This window comes from Ranitomeya variabilis, chromosome 1 (assembly GCF_051348905.1).
Source record: "Ranitomeya variabilis isolate aRanVar5 chromosome 1, aRanVar5.hap1, whole genome shotgun sequence".
In the NCBI taxonomy this organism is placed as follows: Eukaryota; Metazoa; Chordata; class Amphibia; order Anura; family Dendrobatidae; genus Ranitomeya; species Ranitomeya variabilis.
This window is the reverse complement of record NC_135232.1, coordinates 1,055,448,549-1,055,469,997: the sequence shown is the minus strand read 5'-3', so window position 1 is coordinate 1,055,469,997 and position 21,449 is coordinate 1,055,448,549. Positions and strand designations below refer to the sequence as shown.

General features: G+C 42.6%; 1 protein-coding gene across 1 annotated transcript in view; it reads left to right on the top strand.

Moving 5' to 3' along the window:
* Nucleotides 1–746: 746 nt before the first annotated feature.
* Nucleotides 747–21,449, top strand: part of GABRB1 (gamma-aminobutyric acid type A receptor subunit beta1) — an 891,901-nt gene continuing 871,198 nt past the window's right edge. Inside the window, exons 1-3 of the mRNA XM_077279819.1 lie at nucleotides 747–1,785; nucleotides 1,931–2,022; nucleotides 2,202–2,269. Of these exons, the coding sequence (XP_077135934.1) occupies nucleotides 1,703–1,785; nucleotides 1,931–2,022; nucleotides 2,202–2,269 (243 nt within the window). The 5' untranslated portion in view covers nucleotides 747–1,702. The remainder of the gene's footprint in view (nucleotides 1,786–1,930; nucleotides 2,023–2,201; nucleotides 2,270–21,449) is intronic.

The following is a 21,449-nucleotide window of genomic DNA, read 5'->3' as shown; positions in this document are numbered from 1 at the left end:
CGGAACCGCACAAAAAAACGCAGGTGCGTTTTCTGCCAGGAGAGACAGAATCCGCACCAGAAATTCCTAAGCCGAATCCGCAACGTGTGCACATAGCCTTATCAAGCTTGAAAAAGGTTTACATCTACCAGAACCGAACGTTGCTGAGATGGGCTAATAAAAGTAGCTCCTGCTTTTTCCACTACTAATGGTGTGCTGCCTCCGTTTTTTGGATTCCTGCATTTGAGGTTTGGTTTATGCCTGGGGTGCTCTGCACCCGACTCTATTTTTCTATTTTCACTTTTGTGTTTTTTGTGCTGCTCTAATACTTTATCTATCTATCTATCTATCTATCTATCTATCTATCTATCTATCTATCTATCTATCTATCTATATATCTATCTATATATCCCATGTCTATCATTTATCTACCATCTATTCCATATCTATCTATCTATCTATCTATCTATCTATCTATCTATCTATCTATCTATCCATCTATCCATCCATGTATCTATTTATCTATCTATCTATCTATCCCTCCATGTATCTATCTATCCCTCCATGTATCTATCTATCTACCCCATATCTATCTATAATCTATCACATGCACTGTATGCTGGGTGCAGACACTTGTGCTCCCGGTGACCTAATCCTGCAGGTGGACGGTAGGACAGGCAGAGGTGGCTGGGTAGGTATTATGTTACTATCTCCCCCAAATTAGCCCCTGGTGCACCAGATACCTAGCTGAACACTTCCTAGTGAGTGTCTCTCCCTAATCTGCCTCCACTCTCTGCGGTACCTGTAGGGGTCTGTCTATCTCCTGCCTAACTCCTGCCTATCTCCTGCTTGCTGGGTGCAGACACTGGTGCTCCCGGTGACCTAATCCTGCAGGTGGACGGTAGAACAGGCAGAGGTGGACGGTAGGACAGGCAGAGGTGGACGGTAGGACAGGCAGAGGTGGACGGTAGGACGGGCAGAGGTGGACGGTAGGACGGGCAGAGGTGGACGGTAGGACGGGCAGAGGTGGACGGTAGGACGGGCAGAGGTGTCCGCGTCCCGCACAGCAGCCTACACCGACGCTGAGGAGGATGAGGAGGAGATGCCTTCCTCTGCTTCTCCGTGTGAGGAGCCCCAGTCTCTAGGCCAGCTTTCCTGTATCCACATAGCAGAGCAGAAGTAATTGGTTTGTGTGGTTTCTCTCCAGCCCCCTCCCAGAATCGGAGAAATCGTGATCAGGTAGAGCCCGTCTCCTCTGCCGCCGCCGCCACTGCAGCTTCCCAGGGAATGGCTGCACCGTGCTCAGGGAAGGAGAGGCGCTGACGGCTCGTCCCCAGCAGCGGCCGCCCGGCACGTCCTCCAGCACAGCAGCTCTCGGTCCCAGCCATGCTCCCCCATCTCCCCCATCCCTGAGCCTGCACCCGGCACCGGAGCCCTGCGACCACCCTCTGACCGGCCTGCATGGACTGAGAGCAAGACACAACTTTTAACCCTTTGGAGACTTGGACATTTTTTTTCCATCTTTTTTTTTTCTGTGCCCCCCCTCCTCCCCACTGCCCCCTCCTTTCAATCTTCCCCAGTCCGTGTGGATGCTGCCCGCACTGCGCATGCTCCTCTCTATTAGGAATTATCGCCTGGCTTCAGACTTTAGTTGCATTCGTTGAATCTTCTCTCATTAAGGAACATTTTTTTTATTTTTTTATTTTTGCTATCAACTTAAGTAATGTGGACTCTGCAGAACCGAGGAGGATATTTCCGGATTGTGTCGTTCCCTCTGCTGATTGCCATGGTGTGCTGTGCTCAGAGGTGAGATGTGCTGCAGGCAGATCTGCATATCCTTAATTGCTATCCTGTCCATGTAGAATGTTGGGGATGATGGAGGGGAGTTGTGTCTGATGCCTGTCATGTCGGGGCTGACTCCAGTGTCCATACTTCTTCTTCTTCTCCTTAGTGTTAATGAGCCAAGCAACATGTCATATGTGAAGGAGACGGTGGATAGATTGCTGAAGGGATATGACATCCGACTGAGGCCAGACTTTGGAGGTAATGACACCAGAGCATCATCCCATTGTAATCCACTAGTGATAAATGTATGACCATCTCATGCACCCACAATAATCACAGCCACAAGGCAAAATGTCATAGAAAAGAAAAAAAGATGGATCCTGAATTACTCTGCATATTGCTGCTCTGATGACACGTCTGCCTCTTCTTCTCCCCAGGCCCTCCTGTTGATGTGGGGATGAGGATAACTATAGCCAGCATAGATATGGTCTCCGAAGTCAACATGGTGAGTACATCCCTGGGATGACACAGAGGATTGGAGAAGGAAGCTCTGCTGCTTCGCCTGCAACTTTGTGTCAACTTGGTTCCTCTCTCCAGAGGATTTGATGACTTCACTTAGCTGCCTGTGTTGTGACTAATTGCACTGGAGATGGTGATTGCTAATTACATCTCTGGACATTAATTCTGATGGATGGAAATGTCTCCATCTACGTGTGGAGAGTTGGGGGGTAGTCTACTACTTCAGCACCGTGGACAGCACTAGGATTTCTCAGCTTGCCTGACATACAGCATGTGCAGAAGACAATGTGATTGTCTATAGTATTAAGGCCACATTCACACGTTCAGTATTTTAACTTGTAAGCCAAAAAAGTGATGCATGTGTTTCTATACGCTCACATAGGCGTATGATATGGCCGAGTGCTATCTGATGTTTTATCAGATCGCACTCAGACCAATGTTCTATGGGGCATTTTATCTACAGACCAACTAGCATGCTCGGGAATTTGGATAACACGTAACCATAGAACTCTATGGGTGCGTGTGAAACATCTACGGACTCAAACAATGGAGAAGGTGGAGAAATTAAGTTCTCCATCTTCTCCACACCTGTGCTGTGATTCTTTCATGCGAGAGAATTGGATCACCGTAAACTGACACTCGGCTCAAACTCATGTCATTAGCAGAGTCGGCCCGATTCTCTTGCATGAGACAATATAGGGCCGTGTGACCCCGGTCTTATACTTTTCCTCTTTTCCTCTGATTGTGGTTTTGGCTTACACATATTGATCTAAAATATTGACCAAATACTGAACGTGTGAACGTGGTCTTAGGCCGGGGTCACACGAGCGATGATTCTCTCACGCCAGAGAATTGGGCCGATTATGTAAATGAGGCTCGGCTCAAACTCTGATCCGCGTGTTATCGGAGTGTCAGCTTAGCGCTTGGTTTGTTTCGCTCAGATGAGAGAATTGCAGCACAGGTGCCGAGAAGATGTAGAACATAATTTCTCTATCTTCTCCATTGTGTGATTCTGAAGAAAGATGTCGTCCGAGTGCAGTCCGATGTTTTCCGCGCACCCATAAACTTGAATGGGTGCTTGCCATTCAATTTGCGCAGCATGCTGAATCAGCTTGAGAGAAAAAAACGCAGATCTGCACTGTCCCATATTATAACATTGGGCCGATAAATCATCAGCTAGCACTCATCCGATGTATCCACTCGTGAGAGCGAGCACCTATGGTAGTTACCTAGTGAGATAGTCGAATTGTGAGCGTGATGCAAGTTGTTTGACACTTGTTGAGTGTTCACAGTGCTCAGAGATTACCATCGAGTTTGGAGGCAATATGCCTTAGATTATTATTACTGTATATGCTAGCATTAGCACTCATTTTACTATATATTGGACTACTTCATTTTGTTTTTGCGTTGTATCTATATCCCAGATGTTGAGATTTCTTGTCCAGAGCTTGGAAAAGTTTCACTAAGTCCCTACAAGCCTTCAAAATGCACTGAGCCAAAGGCAAAAAGGTTTAATAAATATATGACCAAGTCACAAACCTATAATCCTAGAGTTAAAGTGTCACTCCAGTGTTACTTTTAATGCAGTGTCGGAGTGGTGCTTCTAATCCAGATCTCCTGCCCCCTTTTCAGCTGCCGTCATCTCCCTTCTATTGCCGCGGCTCCAGTTGGTCTCCAGCAGTTTGTGACCTGCCGGATCGCTTCAGCCTTTGGTGGAGCGAGGCGGGGGTCACTTTTCAATGGAAGTCTATGATTGCCTTGTTTTGGCTCTCATATACTGTCATTGGGAGCTTGTGACTTCCGGACAGTCACAAGATGGCGGCCCGGGACTAGAACAGCACCGATAGAAGGTGAAGATGGCGGATGGTCAGTTTAAGACTAAGGTCAGGGACCTTAGATTATTGGCACCACACCAGTGCTGAAAGAAAAAAAACAATGTTGGAGTGATGCATTGACTGGCAGTGTGATTTGGGGTCACATCTCTACGGCCCTGTAGTATGTAATGGGCCTTACTGTATAGGGAACTCTGTCATATGAGTAAAGCTCTGTGATGTCAATATTTTACTAGATCCATGCGAAATATCAGTTTTCTTAAAAAAAAATGCTATTTAATTGGGTCATCATTATTATTACATTCATTATGTAACTAGAGGTACAAAAACCCCTGAATATAGGTGTCCACATTTTGTTTGCACAAAGTACAATGTTATACAATGGTGTTACATTTTATTGTTATCTTGTAGGATGTTTTCTTTAGCACCTGTTGAAACAGATCTTTCATTCTTTGTCCAATCTGGTGACTAATAATTTGCTTTTAAGTACATTTCTTCTGACTCGGATTCACATGATGCACAATAAAAAATTGTATTGTGCCAGAAAAATCGCTGTAAATACTTTCATGGCCAAAAATTACAAAAGGTATCACAACGAGAGTACTTTTGTCATTTTTGGCCATAAAAGTATTTAAATGGACTCGATTCGCAAAAATTTTTTTAGAACTCAGTAATGGTATGTCCTGTGTGTGCAATGAGAACAGCAATATTGTTACATTTTATTGTTACCTGCAATGTTTTCTTTAGCACCTGTTGAAACAGAACCTCATTCTTAGACGACTTATTTACTCTTCTTGTCCGAGTTTTGTCCAGTATGGAGGAAGTTTTGCTTTCATGAAACCACCCACCAGTGGTTGAGAGTACAAAAATGATGATGCATTTACTTCTATCACCATCATCAGGACATTAGATGTCCATGTATATATATATATATATATATATATATATATATATATATATATAATGTAGTGTCATTATAACCTATTCTATATAACAATATATATTTCCTCTACTGACTGATTTCGCACTCACGGGTATACTTATACAGAGAGCAGGGGAGATTCTGATGACGATTTACAGGGTTACACTGACCCATGGAGACCACTATGGAATCCTGTGGTGGGATCAGGTTTTGACACAATAATAGGCCCACCAAAAAGACAAACTGTTTTATGGCCTGTTTATTGTTACCAGGGACATTTCTACTGACTTGATTCGCAAAAACTTTTTTTTTAGAATTTAATAGTGCCATGTCCTGTGTGTACTATGAGAACACCATGATACAAATTCCAAATGGATATTAATATGTTCCTTAGAGATTTATGTCAGATCTTAGAATCTTTTCTTTTACAGGGCACTAGTTGGATAAGTTCCATTTATTGTTAAATGAGCTTTCAATTCCATTCTTTTATTTTGCATGTGGCCCGAGACACCAATCAATTGCCCATTGCTTCTCGGTCCCATTGGCCGAGTCCTCCACCATTATCTTCTCCTACTCTTCTGGCATCGTTGGCACACAACCGCTCAGATAATCAGCTCCTGTAGCTACTATACATTGGTTGTCTCTGACAGTGCTGAAAGAAAAGGAGTTGAGACCGACAGGTGACCCATCCTGCAGGGAAACCAGCCAGCAGGGCAGAGTGACAAGGGGTTGGTAGGTGTGTATGTGCTATGTCTTATTTTGCTGTATTGCGGCCAAAGTCACTGTGTAACCCCAACCTAATGCATAGGGTATCGGATGATTTGGGAATCAGTTCTATATCCTCTGCATTATGACTTAAAAAATATAATCTAGTTGTAAAGTAAAAAGAGCACGAATGGCATTATTTATTGGGCCCTGCTGATTTATCTTTAGCAATACCATGTGAGTCGAAAATGGGCTCGGGTTGAGTCTTCAAAATGTATCATATTCCTCAGTAGGAAGCTCATTGACATTTTTCCACTTCCAACAGGAGTTTTGCATAATATTACAATATGTCCCTGATACTACAACATTTTAATAGTTAAACGGTATGTTTTCTGAAAAAAGTTCTGTATGTTATACAATACTATATAATGTTATACAGTAATCTAATATACAGGGTGGGCCATATTTATGGATACACCTAAATAAAATGGGAATGTTTGGTGATATCAACTTCCTGTTTGTGGCACATTAGTATATGGGAGAGGGAAAACTTTTCAAGATGGGTGGTGACCATGGCGGCCATTTTGAGGTTGGCCATTTTGGATTCAACTTTATTTTTTCCAATGGGAAGAGGGTCATGTGAAACATCAAACTTATTGAGAATGTCACAAGAAAAACAATGGTGTGCTTGGTTTTAACGTAACTTTATTCTTTCATGAGTTATGTACAAGTTTCTCTTTGTTTACAACCATTGACATGTTGCAGAGGTTAACATGTGAGGAGCGGATAGAAATTGTGTTGATGTCTGGTGAACGCAGCACCCGGGTCATTGCAGCAGATTTCAATGCAAGACACCCTGTGCAAGAAAACTGTCACCATGTTATTTAGGTGTATCCATATAAATGGCCCACCCAGAAAAGTTTGCCTCATCACTGAATATAATGTTCTGGTAAACTCAGGGTCCTGTTCCAATTTTTGTTTTGCCCATTCTGCAAATTCAGCGCACTGATCTGGCATCAGTCGAACATCTCTTCGGTGGATATTAGCTCACAAATGGCACCCTTACAGAATCCAGCTGCTGCAGCATCTCAACGAGCAAATACCAACCACCAGAGCTCTAGACCAAATACCAAGAAAATAGTGGCACGGATATAGATTTTAAAATGACTTTATTTGAGCTGGTAATAGCATATTTCATGTGCACATGTTGGAAAGCATAAAAACAATATAATGGGTGACATATATATAAAAGTTGATCACCAATATATAAAAAGCAAAATTGGCATAGGGTGCACCACATAAGGAAGGGTTAATCTCAGGGTTCTCATATAGGACTATGAATAATTGTGTATCACAAGTGATAGGCAAATTTAAAATAAATAGTGTAGGGATAAAAAATATTAAAATAGCAAATAGCAAAAAGCTAAACAAAGTAAAGTGCTGAGTGCAAGAATCCAAAAGTCCAAAAATATATGGGAACACCTGTACCTTTAATGGCGTCACCAGGATCCAAACAATGCGCACCCCAACGCACGTTTCGGATTTAGAATCCTTCTTCAGGATTACCCTGAGATTAACCCTTCCTTATGTGGTGCACCCTATGCCAATTTTGGTTTTTATATATTGGTGATCAACTTATATATATGTCACCCATTATATTGTTTTTATGCTTTCCAACATGTGCACATGAAATATGCTATTACCAGCTCAAATAAAGTAATTTTAAAATCTATATCCGTGCCACTATTTTCTTGGTATTTGGTCTAGAGCTCTGGTGGTTGGTATTTGCTAGTTGTGTGAGTGGTCTCCACTCAATTTATTTGTTTGCACTGGGGTTCACTTTTGGGAAATTGTTTTTTCACATGTACGTATATATGGAATGATATATAGAATTTTTTATTCACTAAGTGCTAACAAAATTTCTTGTCTAAGCATCTCAACGAGGATGACCCAGATCGGCGCGCTGAATGTGCAGAATTGTCAAAACAAAAATTGGAACAGGACCTTTAGTTTACACAGAACATTATGTTCAGTGATGAGGCAAATGGGTGGCCCATTTATATGGATACACCTAAATAACATGGGAATGGTGACAGCTTTCTTGCACAGGGTGTCTTGCATTGAAATCTGCTGCAATGACCCGGGTACTGCGTTCACCAGAGATCAACACAATTTCTATCCGCTCCTCACGTGTTAATCTCTGCGATATGTCAATGGCTGTAAACAAAGAGAAACTTGTAAATAACTCATGAAAGAATAAAGTTACATTAAAACCAAGCACACCATTGTTTTTCTTGTGAAATTCTCAATAAGTTTGATGTGTCACATGACCCTCTTCCCATTGGAAAATATAAAGTTGGATCCAAAACGGCTGACTTCAAAATGGCCGCCATGGTCGCCACCCATCTTGAAAAATGTCCCCCCTCCCATATACTAATCTGCCACAAGTAGGAAGTTGATATCATCAACCATTCCCATTTTATTTAGGTGTATCCACATACATGACCCACCCTGTATATACAGTATACGGCTATATATGAGCAAATCAGTTGTAATGGCAATGACAAACTTGTCAAAAGTGACGATAAGTATGAGCAGGTTTTAGAACTAACATTAGTAACGGTTTATCACCAGTTGCTCAGAGGAAAATTAACAAACAACATGGCTACATTTCTTGTCAGTTTTTCAAGAATTGGTGTTGCCATCAGACACTTTATATAAAAATTAACTTTTTTAAGAGTGGTATTCTAATATTGTGGGAAATTGTACATCAGGGGAATTATTTTGAACCCTAAGGCTATGTGCCCACATTGCAGAATGTTTGCAGAATTTTCCTGATCAAATCCAAACTCCTTTCGCAGGAAATCCTTTCGCGTTTTTTTCGTGTTTTTTCCGGAGCATCCCAATACAATTATATTTGTAGAAAAAAATGAAGCATAGGCACAACAATGCGGAATTCCATTAAAAATAATGGGATGCCTTCAGTAAGCATTTTTTAAGCGTTTTCACAGTGAAAAAAGTGCAGAAAAAACGCAAAAAACCCCACAACGTGTGCACATAGTGTCAGGGGTCCTTCTCCGATACCACACAATCAACAGAGCAAGAGAATAGTGAGCAACTCCAAGTCCTTTATTTAGGCAAAAATACCAAAGGTCCATATATGATCCACCACACAAAGGATAAAATAGTCCAGAACACGAATGCAGTTCAGTAACAGGATAAAAGTCCAACAATCCAGCAGACAGAGGATAGCATAGTCCATATACTCTTCTTTCTCTCTGAGATGCTGTGAACGCATCATCATTCCACACAGGACTGATCTGTGTTTCACCTCCTTGATATTTTAAGTCTCCCTCCTCATTCACAGGTCAGGAGGGGGAAGGTTGCAGGGGCTCATTGTTTCAACAAGTTAGGTCAACATGTCATTAGCATATTAGCAAACAATACAGTGCTGTGGGGGCTGATATCAGATGGCAGCAGCAGCAATTCATCAATTAGCAAATAACTCCTTCTACAAGAGAACACCAAGAAAATAAGTGAAATGAAAATATACACAAAAATGATACCCACATAGCATATCACACCATCACAACCGCCTAAAGATCCCCATTAGCTGACAAATGTCAAAGATGACAGTTGTCTTTTAAGAAAACTAGGTTTGTGCACTTTATTCAGGAACGGGGGTCTATAGTTGCTTCTGAAGATTTAGATAATATCTAACTTAAGGCAAATGGATAGAAATTCAGTATTTGATCTGTGGTCAGGAGCTCAGCCTTTCATGCTTTCTTCTACCAGGCCACCAATGTCACCACTTTGAAATTTTCATGAAAAACATTTAACTGCTATTCAGGCTCAGACTGGCCCATAAAGGAACAGGTGTCTCTTGCAGTGGGCCCCTGTGCAGGAGTGAGCCCTCATGCCCTAAATGAGCAGTAGTTGGCACAATACACTTTTCCACTTTAGTCACTTCAGTCAGCTTCTCCCCTTTTTATCTGGTTTCAGGTGTGATTTTTATATTACACACACCTGTTACTTGCCACAGGTTAGTTTGAACAAGCATCACGTGCTTAAACAAAGTTGTTTACCCACAATTTTGGAAAGAGACCAACAATTTTGTCCACAAAATAAAATAGCAACAGCCGACAGCACTTCAGATATCAGAATGCACATTCAGAATCCATAGGACCCAATAGGAAAAATGTATACCATACTTAAAAAAGACCTACAATTGGTCGAAACGTTGCATTATCGCAAAATAAAGAGGTATTTTTTGTTTTTTCACCCGGATTGGATACAACAATTTTGTCCAGTCCATTTTTGGAGTTTTGTGTAAAATTATGTCCACTTTGCCTTTTTTTCATTTTTTTTTGTGTTATTACAATACACACAAAGGAAAGAAACATGTGTATAATTGCAAAAATTTTCTGGGAGAAATACTTAACTTTCTGGAACAATTTTAAGGATACCAACACTTTTCGGCTATAACTGTACAGAAAGCATCTCATCATTCATCAATCATGTAACAAACTATCCATTTTATTATTATATAGAAGCAGAGGTAAATTGTAAATGTGGGTAATGTAATATTTTTAAGTAGCTGGACCTGGCCCCTTGGGTCAGTGTTACTGGAGGGCCCCTGACACCTCAGTCCGAGACAGATGCCATCATCTGTGATAAGATATATAGTCTGTTACATGTATACAGTATATAGTATGGTCACAGATACATTCTCCCCTCCTTGATCACATCCATTTTGGGCCTCAAATTTAAAATCAACATGATATCAACGAACATGGGTGGTGATACCCAAGCAACCATTCAGATTACAATGTCGTACAGCTATATCAAGTTTTCCACTCTGGTATAAAATTGAGTGGAACTTGCTAGGTTCTTTGGATAGCACAATCGGTCATCATAAAAAATAAAGTAAGAGGCCTCCTATGCAGCTAGCGGGTCATAATCACGCTGCTTCTTTATAGAAATGTTACTTTTGTATGTTTGTTTGTTTTCAAGAAATTGGTTATACATGATATATTTGCTGTAAATGGCTTAGGCTAAGGATGTGCTTATCTGCAAAGCTCCATTACTCAAAAAAACACTTCTACTTTTTGATGCCCACGCCATCTTCTAAATAATAACCTTCTGATGTTCAAAGCTTGAAGCTTATGGTTTGTCATGTGAAAGATCTCTTTTTTCATGTATATTTATTATCTTAAATAGTTCTAATTCAAATATAATAATAATAATAATATCAATATTTTGGTACATATTTGGTACATATTTTGCTATCTGTTATTGCTCGATGTAGATCACGGACCAATTACAATCCATGCATCTTTTCAAGTGTCCCTATTTCTGCAGAATGATTGTCTGGAAAACAATGGAGACATGTACGACTTTGATCCATGAAGCTTATCAAACTCGCCAATGCAATTCAGTTTCCCCGTGAAAAAAATGGATATCATCATTGTGCCGTCCATAATTTACTGTATAATGTGTAAGAGAAGCTAAGTTGTTTTTTTTTCAACTTCTTTTAATTGAGTTTAAAAGCATATCAAAAAGGAAAGTTGTACATATTCTTAAAGAAACAGAGTTTAAAGGGAACCTGTCACCCCCCCCCCCCCAGGCATTTGAAACTAAAAGAGCCACCTTGTGTAGCAGTAATGCTGCATTCTGACAAGGTGGCTCTTTTAGTTCTGGGTGCTGTAACTGCAGAAATAATCCATTTGGTAATTTGTCCTAAATACCTTTCTTCAGTCCTGGAGGCAGGCCTTTCCCCCCTGCTGCAGACGCCACACAGCCGTCACTCAAGTCTTCTTGGTGCCGGGCGCCGCCTCAGCGCTGTTTTGAAATCAGCCGGCGCCTGCGCTCTTTTCTCCTGCCTTGGGCAGGCGCAGTGAGCGCTGCCCATCCTCATATGCAGTCTAGCTGACTGCGCCTGTGCGGCCGCCCTGCCTGTAAATCCCAGCCCCGTAGTGAGAATAAATAAGAAGACACTGCGGGGCTGGGATTCACAGGCAGGGCGGCCGCAGCTAGACTGCATATGAGGATGGGCAGCGCTCACTGCGCCTGCCCAAGGCAGGAGAAAAGAGCGCAGGCGCCAGCTGATTTCAAAACAGCGCTGAGGAGGCAGCACCCAGCACCAAGAAGACTTGAGTGACGGCTGTGTGGCGTCTGCAGCAGGGGGGAAAGGCCTGCCTCCAGGACTGAAGAAAGGTATTTAGGACAAATTACAAAACAGATTATTTCTGCAGTTACAGCACCAATAACTAAAAGAGCCACCTTGTCAGAATGCAGCATTACTGCTGCACAAGGTGTCCCTTTTAGTTTCAAATCCTGGGGGGGGGGGTGACAGGTTCCCTTTAAGAGCATAATAATAGGAAAGGTTGAACATATCTTTGAAGGAGCAGCATAAACACACACCCCCACTATCCTCCCAACCTCCCCCAACCTTACCCTCTTCCCTAACTTCTCCACATTAATTTATTAAGTCAAGGTTTCAAGGTATAGGAGTGGATCCGCTGACTGTCTGAAGAAGGTACCACTGAGTGTTACCAAATTGTGTCCTGAGTTTGTCTCTGGTGTCTTGAGGTCCCCGAGCGATGGTATGAACAGTGACCATGTACGTAAAAATTTCCCAGTTAATTTTTCCTTGCTGGTTAGGGTATCAAGCCAGTCCATCCGAAAAAGAAACATTATTTTGGATTGTATGAGTGATTTTGGTGGTGGTAGTGGCTTGAGCCAATGTTGCAGGATACTTTTTCTGGTAGCTGAGGCCCAGATTACCAACATAGCCTTAATTTGCTTTCGGAATTTATATTGAGTAGTGTCTAAAATATGCGTGAGTGGAAATATAATCCCAAAGAGATTTTGGAGTTCAGTATGAATAGACTTCCATAATTTTTTAAATTTGGTGTAACCCCACGAGATTTATTTTTTTCATAGGACAAAAAGTTTTAGGATAAGATTTATTATTTTATCAGGGCCCAGCGAAGGGTATGCCAAGAAGTTGTCCAAGTAGTGGACAACTTCTTCAAAGGGTTTGTCCACTTTTGGTTAATGTTCATCCCGGAGAGCAGTTTAGCATAAAGTGTTGAGCACTGATTGGCTGCTATGCTGAGGACATGATGTCAGTGCTGCAGCTAGCCAGTCACCGGGGGCAGCGGCAAAGACTCAGCGGTAGAGTGAAAGAAGTATTTGAGGCTAAGAGCTTTGTTGGGGGGATCCGTTGGGGTCCTATTTATGTTATATGCTTCTGACATGTCATCATATTTTATGAACACACTTTAATGTTTAAAATATTATCAGAAGATGCAATGATCATGCATTCTTTCATTTTTTTTGCAAATTCTTTTCGGTATCCTACGTCTGACTGCTGCTGATTGCCAACTATAACCAAGATGCAGCAGTGATATATTCCTACAATTACTACAAGAGACAGCAAGAAAAGTTGCATCAGTTTAGAATTCATTCCCATAGTGGAGAATTCCAGCACTAGACAGTCAAGAACTGGACAAAAGTGTATGAATGAATGAAATTGTACACCCCGGGCCACCAAAATGCTTATCGTTACCCGTCACTGGGATCAGCATTTCATGGTGTGACAAAAATTTGTGGAAAATGACCAAGGAAATAATGGCACACATAGATGTTATCGGATTTCTGCTAATGGTGTAGTTACACATTTATAGTGTGAATAATACTATGATAACCCCAGTATTTCCCTCACAAAGGTATTCATTTCTGCTCACAGCTAGGGAAACAGACAAACACCCCACAGCCGTATGCGGCTTCTTAACCATGGGGGCTATTGGATTGGATTGATGTAGTGCAATGGAAATGTAAGTCAGGTTAAGTAAACATCTCATTTCATTTGTTTTACAGACCTATATTTTGAATATTGATTTGTTCTCTTTTCTTGGAGAGATAATGTTCCTAAGAGACAGATGTCCTGGATTAAATGTATTGGTAGCATTAAAAAATGATTGCGGCACTTGATGACTTAATGGTTGGAATTTATGGGGCACTCAAACGGTCTGTTAAAAATATTGACCATAACCTGATAAATGTCTCTATACACAGTGATAGAGCAACAAGAATTTTACCGAAAGAGACCAAACTGGACTGAATTCTATGCATTTTATTTTAAACTGATTGGATTATATAGTATTTTTTTTAGGGGGGTTATAGATAACTAGTTGAGTAACTTTTTTTAATCATTTTTGAAAGTTTATTTTTGTGGCAAGGCAATTATTTATCTTATGTGGGAAGAAGAAAAGGAAAAGGTGTTTTAAGAGTAACCTGTCGCCTACTGTACAAACTGGGGTGCCAGCCATCCGTTAATTTAAAGGGGGTGTCCGGTCTTGGTTTAAAAGTCTGCAGCGCACTGTGGGGATTCTCTGGTCCTGGCATTGGGAACAAACGGTCATGTGAGCGCAAGTATGTGGTGTTCTTACTTCTGAACGTATTCCGACTAGATTTCTCCGGCCTCGCTCAATATAAGTGCAATGAGCGAAGCCGTGCAGATCTAGCCACTATATGACGACGTGTATGCAAGTCCACCACCCGCTGCTCCCTGTGGCGGTATTGAAGAATCTGATTTGAACACTGATTTATCTTTCAGAGAGACTACATGACCCTCTCTGATAAAGCACTAATTATAAAATATATAGTGTGGTGCTGTGTATGCAATATATAGTGTGGGCTCCACAATATATATTGTATGCATAGGCACAATTGCACATTGTCAGCTGTATACACAACTCCATACGGCATGCTCTATACTGTTTTTATAGTAGAGTATAGCTGTGTATATAATATTTAATGGGAAGTGAACTGTGTATACATAATATATAATGTGGAATTGTGTATATTCAAGTACATAGCATGGAGCTGTGTATATAATAGTATGTAGCTTGGGGCTGTGGATATACAAGAATATAGTATATATCACTATGTATAATACATTTGTGCTCAAAGGTTTACATACCCTGGCAGAATGTTTGCTTTCTTTTTTTCAGAAAATGTGAATGATAACACCAAAACTTTTTCTCCACTCATGGTTATTGGTTGGGTGAAGCCATTTATTGTCAAACTACTGTTTTCTCTTTATAAATCATAATGACAACCCAAAACATCCAAATGACCCTGATCAAAAGTTCACATACCCTGGTGATTCTGGCCTGATAACATACACAGAAATTGACACAGATGGGTTTGGCTACTAAAGGTAACATCCTCAACTGTGACCTATTTGCTTGTAATCAGTGTGTGCATAAAAGCTGAGTGAGTTTCTGGGATCCAGAAAGACTCTTGCATCTTTCATCCAGCCACTGACGTTTCTGGATTGGGAGTCATGGGGAAAGCAAATAGAATTGTCAATGGAACTACGGGAAAAGGTAGTTGAGCTGTATAAAACAGGAAAGAGATACAAAAAGATATCCAAGGAATTGATAATGAGTCAGCAGTGTTCAAACTGTGATTAACAAATGAAAAATCAGGGGCTGTGTAAAAGGTAGACCAACAAAAATTTTGTCACCAACTACCAGGAAAAGTGTTCAAGATGCAAACAAATACCCACAAATAACATCAGCTGAAATACTGGAATCTCTGAAAACTAGCGGTGTGGTTGTTTCAAGATGCACAATAAGGAGGCACTTGAAGAAAAATGGGCTGCATGGTCGAGTCGCCAGAAGAAAGCCATTACTGCACAAATGCCAGAAAGTATCTCGTCTACAATACGCAAAACAGCACAGAGACAAGCCTAAAACTTCTGGAACAAGGTCATTTGGAGTGATGAGACCAAAATTGAACTTTTTGGCCACAACCATAAACATTACATTTGGAGAGAGGTTAACAAGGCCTATCAGGAAATGATCACCATTCCTACTGTAAAGCACGGAGGTGAATTGCTGATGTTTTGGGGAAGTGTGAGCTACAAAGGCATGGAAAACTTGGTCAAAGTTGAAGGAAAGATGAATGTAGCATGTTATTAGCAAACACTGGAGGCAAATGTGCACTCATCAGCCTGGAAGCTGCGCATGGGACGTACTTGGGCCATTCCAACTTGACAACTATCCAAAACACAAGGCCAAGTCGACCTGTCATCGGCTACAGCTGAACAAAGTGTAGGTTCAGAAGTGGCCATCTCAGTCTCCTGACCTCAATATCACTGAGCCACTCAGGGGAGACCTCAAGCACGCAGTTCATGCTAGACAGCCCAGGAATTTACAGGAACTGGAGGCTTTTTGCCAAGAAGAGTGGGCAGCTTTACCATCTGAAATAAAAAACCTCATCCATAACTATCACAAAAGACTTCCACCTGTCATTGATGTTAGAGGGGGCAATACACGGTATTAAGAAATGGAGTTTGTGAACTTTTGATCAGGGTCATTTGGATGTTTTGGGTTCTCATTATGATTTAAAAAGAGAAAACACAATAGATTGACAATAAATTACTTTACCCAACCACTAACCATGAGTGAATGCTGTTATCATTCATATTCTCTGAAAAAAGGCCAAGAAAGCAAACATTATGCAGGGGTATGTAAACTTTTGAGCACGACTGTATATACACTGCGCACAGTACCACTTGTCCTGTTATTTGTACTGGGTGTAATTATCAGTATCTGTATTCTATATACTGTATATACCCTGCATAGTACCACTTCTCCTGTTCTGTATACTGGGTGTAATCCTCAGTACCTGTATTATTCTGTACAGGGTTGGACTGGGGTGCCTAGGGCCCACCAGTGGAATTGACTCTAGGGACCCACCCTATGGCTACCATAAACGGTTTTACTACTTGTTCATTTTTTGACCTCTCTCACTAAAACGCGAGCCTTTTAGCAAACTATAGTGTGCAAAAGAGAACTGTATTGTGCACTGCACTATATCAAAGTGTTTCTTGTTAAGCAACTTATTTATTGTATTTGATAATGGAATCTGTTATTTACAATCAGTAGTTTTTGCACACATGGACATTCCTTGTCCTAGGTAACCTACACAGTCCCTCAGCCAATTTACAGGTCCCCTCAGAACCACCACAATTGTGTCTGCATATATAAATCCTCTGCCTAAGGCCGGGGTCACACTTGCGAGTGCAATGCGAGAGGCTCTCTCATCAATACCCAGCACTGCCGCCGGCACTTGGGACCGGAGTCTGCGGCTGCATAGAAATACGTGCAACCGCACGCTCTGGTCCAGACTGCTGGCGGCAGTGCCGGGTATTGATACGCAAGTTTCTCACATTGCACTCGCAAGTGTGACCCCGGCCTAACAGTCCCTTTATTACTTTATTTACATAAACAGAGCTTTAGAAAAAGTATTTGTAAAGTCAGTTTATGATATGTAAATGAGGGCTTTGACCAGTCTTCTGCACTCCCAATCATGCTCGGTGAGTCTCTCTGAAGCGGGAACACATACACCCAACTTGAGAGGATCAATACAGTGAGGGGAAGAAGCCGCGCATGAGCGAGGTAGGTATAGAGCTGGCGATGACCCCGATGCTTGTAAGTCATGTTATCACATCCACAGGGCGTGATAACATCCAAGTGGGCTGATTAGTTTGGGGACACTAACGCCCCATTGACTTGTCAAAGCAATCATTTACATATCATAAGCAGACTTTAGAAATACTTTTCTAAAGTCTGCTTATGTGTGTAATGTAATAAAGGGACTGTTAGGCAGGGAATTTATATATGCAGACACAACTGCACGTACCTCTTTCCTCAGCCAGGATGACACACAGTGAAAGCCTGCCGTGGCGCTCTGCAGACTGGAGGTGGGCTGCGAGGGTCCTCACTGTCTGCTTCATGATCGAGAAGCAGGGAGCAGAGAAAGTACATGTCAGGAGGCTGGGGCCAGGGTCACACTGTCAATGGCACCGGATGCCCAGCAGGCCCACATACAGGGCCAGACTGGGACAAAAAAGCCACCCTGCCACACAAACCCCACCAGCGCACATACCACAACACTCCCCACCCCCGATAGTGGATTTTGCTTTACACGGTTCTGCCCTCACCACTCTCTTAAAGGAGGTGTTTGAAGAGTCACATGTGAATGGTGGCGCAGTGCGTATGTTTGACCACAGCTGCTTACTTGGTGCTCTACAGAGCGCTGATTCTCAGGATCATGGTGGTCAAAATGATTTTTTTCCACTTGTGTGCCGCGATCCAGAAAACTTGCCGGATGCAATGCAGCCACAGTCCCTTACATTATAGTGCATTTTAGCTGCAGAATAATGAGATTATTGGCTGCACGCTGAATTATGGCCAAACTTGCTGAGTAGCCCCAGCAAAATATTACCTCAGTGCAGTATAAGCGCTGCAATGCAATTCATGTACAGCATCTTACTAAGGCCTCGCTCACACGGCTGGAGAAATCAGAAAGAGAAATGTACTGTACATGCTGCTGTCTGGGGGGGGTCCGCATGTTCATGTCCGCGGGTTAGCCGCGGGCATCAGTGTACGCATAGTGGACATGGGATTTCTTGAAATCCCATCCACTATGCTGTAACATCTGGACGCTTCAGGTTGGACGCTGTGCAAGTACACAGCATCCAACCCGCAGCATTTACTGACCGTGTGCACGTACCCTTAGAGGTTATAGTATATGACAGAGGATTAATATTAGTAATTCTAAATATGTATATTATACAGAGGTCAGGAACAGAAACTGAGAGCAAAAAGCCCTTGTGCAAGAATTGTGTACGGGTCCCCACCTCTAAATAACACGTCATGCCATAAGAAGGTGGTGTATACACATAAGCACCATACACACATGATTTACACGTCACACAAGCAGCACTCACACTCATCACACAAGCACCATGCACGCTCGTCACCCAAGCACCATGCACGCTCGTCACATAAGCACCATGCACGCTCATCACACAAGCACCATGCACACTCACCACACAAGCACTATGCACGCTCGCCACACAAGCACCATGCACACTCACCACACAAGCACCATGCACGTTCGCCACACAAGCACCATGCACGCTCACCACACAAGCACCATGCACGCTCGCCACACAAGCACCATGCATGCTCGTCACACAAGCACCATGCACACTCACCACACAAGCACTATGCACACTCGCCACACAAGCACCATGCACGCTCGCCACACAAGCACCATGCACGCTCGCCACACAAGCACCATGCACGCTCGCCACACAAGCACCATGCACACTCGCCACACAAGCACCATGCACGCTCGCCACACAAGCACCATGCACGCTCGCCACACAAGCACCATGCACGCTCGCCACACAAGCACCATGCACGCTCACCACACAAGCACCATGCACGCTCGCCACACAAGCACCATGCACGCTCGCCACACAAGCACCATGCACACTCGCCACACAAGCACCATGCATGCTCGTCACACAAGCACCATGCACGCTCGCCACACAAGCACCATGCACACTCGCCACACAAGCACCATGCATGCTCGTCACACAAGCACCATGCACGCTCGCCACACAAGCACCATGCACGCTCGCCACACAAGCATCATGCACGCTCGCCACACAAGCACCATGCATGCTCGTCACACAAGCACCATGCACGCTTGTACAGCAGCTCACATGAAACAAGTGCAGTGTACACAAATATACAGTACAGAATATGCACAGCACGCATTCTAAACATGGCAGTAAAGTCACAGTATTACTTACCTCATCAGATCCTGTCTCCATTCCAGCAAGATGCATCCTGCACTTCGAGTAGTGGGCCCTAAATGGTAAGCTCCGCCCCAACGCTGCTAAGCTCCGCCCCAGGTCAACAAATTTAAAGAAGCTATAATCCCATTCTTAAAACGTTATGCCACAGGCTCATTCACAGAGTCATGACTCCCTCACAGGGCGGCAGGACAGCGGGAGTCGGGGCCGGGAGAGCAGAGTGAAGTTAGTCACCGACCGACTACTTCTACTCACCACACAGCAGCCAGCACAGCAGTACATACACAGCAGGAGCCGGGAAAGCAGAGCGCAGCCGCAGCATCACCAACAGAGCAGGAAAGCAGAGCGCGGTGCGTGTCCTGTGGCGACAGTGAGGGAGCCAGCGTTGCCACGGTCAGAGCCTGAGGTATCATGGTATGTGCGTGCGACACTGCAGAAAACTTCGGACACGCTTTTAAAGGGCCCACATTTTTAAAGGGACCCCGGGGCCCACCGGGCATTTACCCGCTACCCCACCAGGCCAGTCCGACCCTGATTCTGTATATATTAATTGCACAGTACCACTTCTCGTGTCCTGTATACTGGGTGCAGGTACGGACTGGGGCTGAAATTCAGCTCAGGCTTTGAAGTCACTCAGGCCCATGTTGTCCCCATCCCCAAGAACCATATGGGATATATTACTAATATTACCCTGGATGGAGGAAAGAAAGATTTACTACAAGACCAATATTTCTAATGATACCCGTGGCCTACTGGGGTAAATGATGGAGTCAGTCACTTTATGCTCCATCACAACTCTTAACAGTATGGGTGTCTTGAGAACACTGATTCTGTCAACAGCGTAGCAGACAAGGCAGCCCATGAACAGACAGGCCCTTCTGGCATTTGCCAGAATTGCCAGTTGGCCAGTCCAGCGCTGACTGGGTGTAATCCTCAGTATCTGTATTATTCAGTATACTGTATATTCACTGCACAGTACCACTTCTCCTGTCCTGTTTACTGGGTGTAATCCTCAGTACCTGTATTATTCTGTATATATTCACTGCACAGTACCACTTCTCCTGTTTACTGGGTTTAATCCTCAGTTTCTGTATTATTCTGTATATATTCACTGCACAGTACCACTTCTCCTGTTTACTGGGTGTAATTCTCAGTATCTGTATTATTCTGTATATATTCACTGCACAGTACCACTTCTCCTGTTTACTGGGTGTAATTCTCAGTATCTGTATTATTCTGTATATACACACTGCACAGTACTACTTCTCCTGTCCTGTTTACTGGGTGTAATTCTCAGTATCTGTATTATTCTGTATATACACACTGCACAGTACTACTTCTCCTGTCCTGTTTACTGGGTGTAATTCTCAGTATCTGTATTATTCTGTATATACACACTGCACAGTACCACTTCTCCTGTCCTGTATGCTGGCTGTAATTCTCAGTATCTGTATTATTCTGTATACAGTATATACACTGCACTGCACCACTTCTCCTGTCATGTATACTGGGGGTCATTTTCAGTATCTGCTCTTTTTCTGGACATCTTAGGGAATGTGGTCTTTATAAGGGTATATGGTTATTATTAAAGGGAAGCTATCTTAAAAATATAACTAATTGTTTACAGTAGGTTTTTGTGTTAAATGTATCTTTTTGTCACTTTTTTACATATCACAATCTGTGTTAAAAATAAAAACTAGAAATCCTGCAATTTTCATATTGGCAACTGATTGTTTTAGGTTCTAACTTCCTGCTGTGTCAGGAAACAACACATGTACATAGCCACAATGATCAGATCACACCTCTGTATTGAAGTGTCTTATGAGCTTGTGCAAATGTGATTGTGAAGGCAGAAATCATCAGGTTAGCTGTGACATCACCTGTTGTGATTGGTGGATCCTGTGTTATCAGCCATGTATAGAGGTTTTACCTGTCATTGTAATCCTGTCTCTGATAATATCAAAACTATTATCATAAAAGGCATAAAACAGAAAAATGTCCCCAATTCGATACCTAT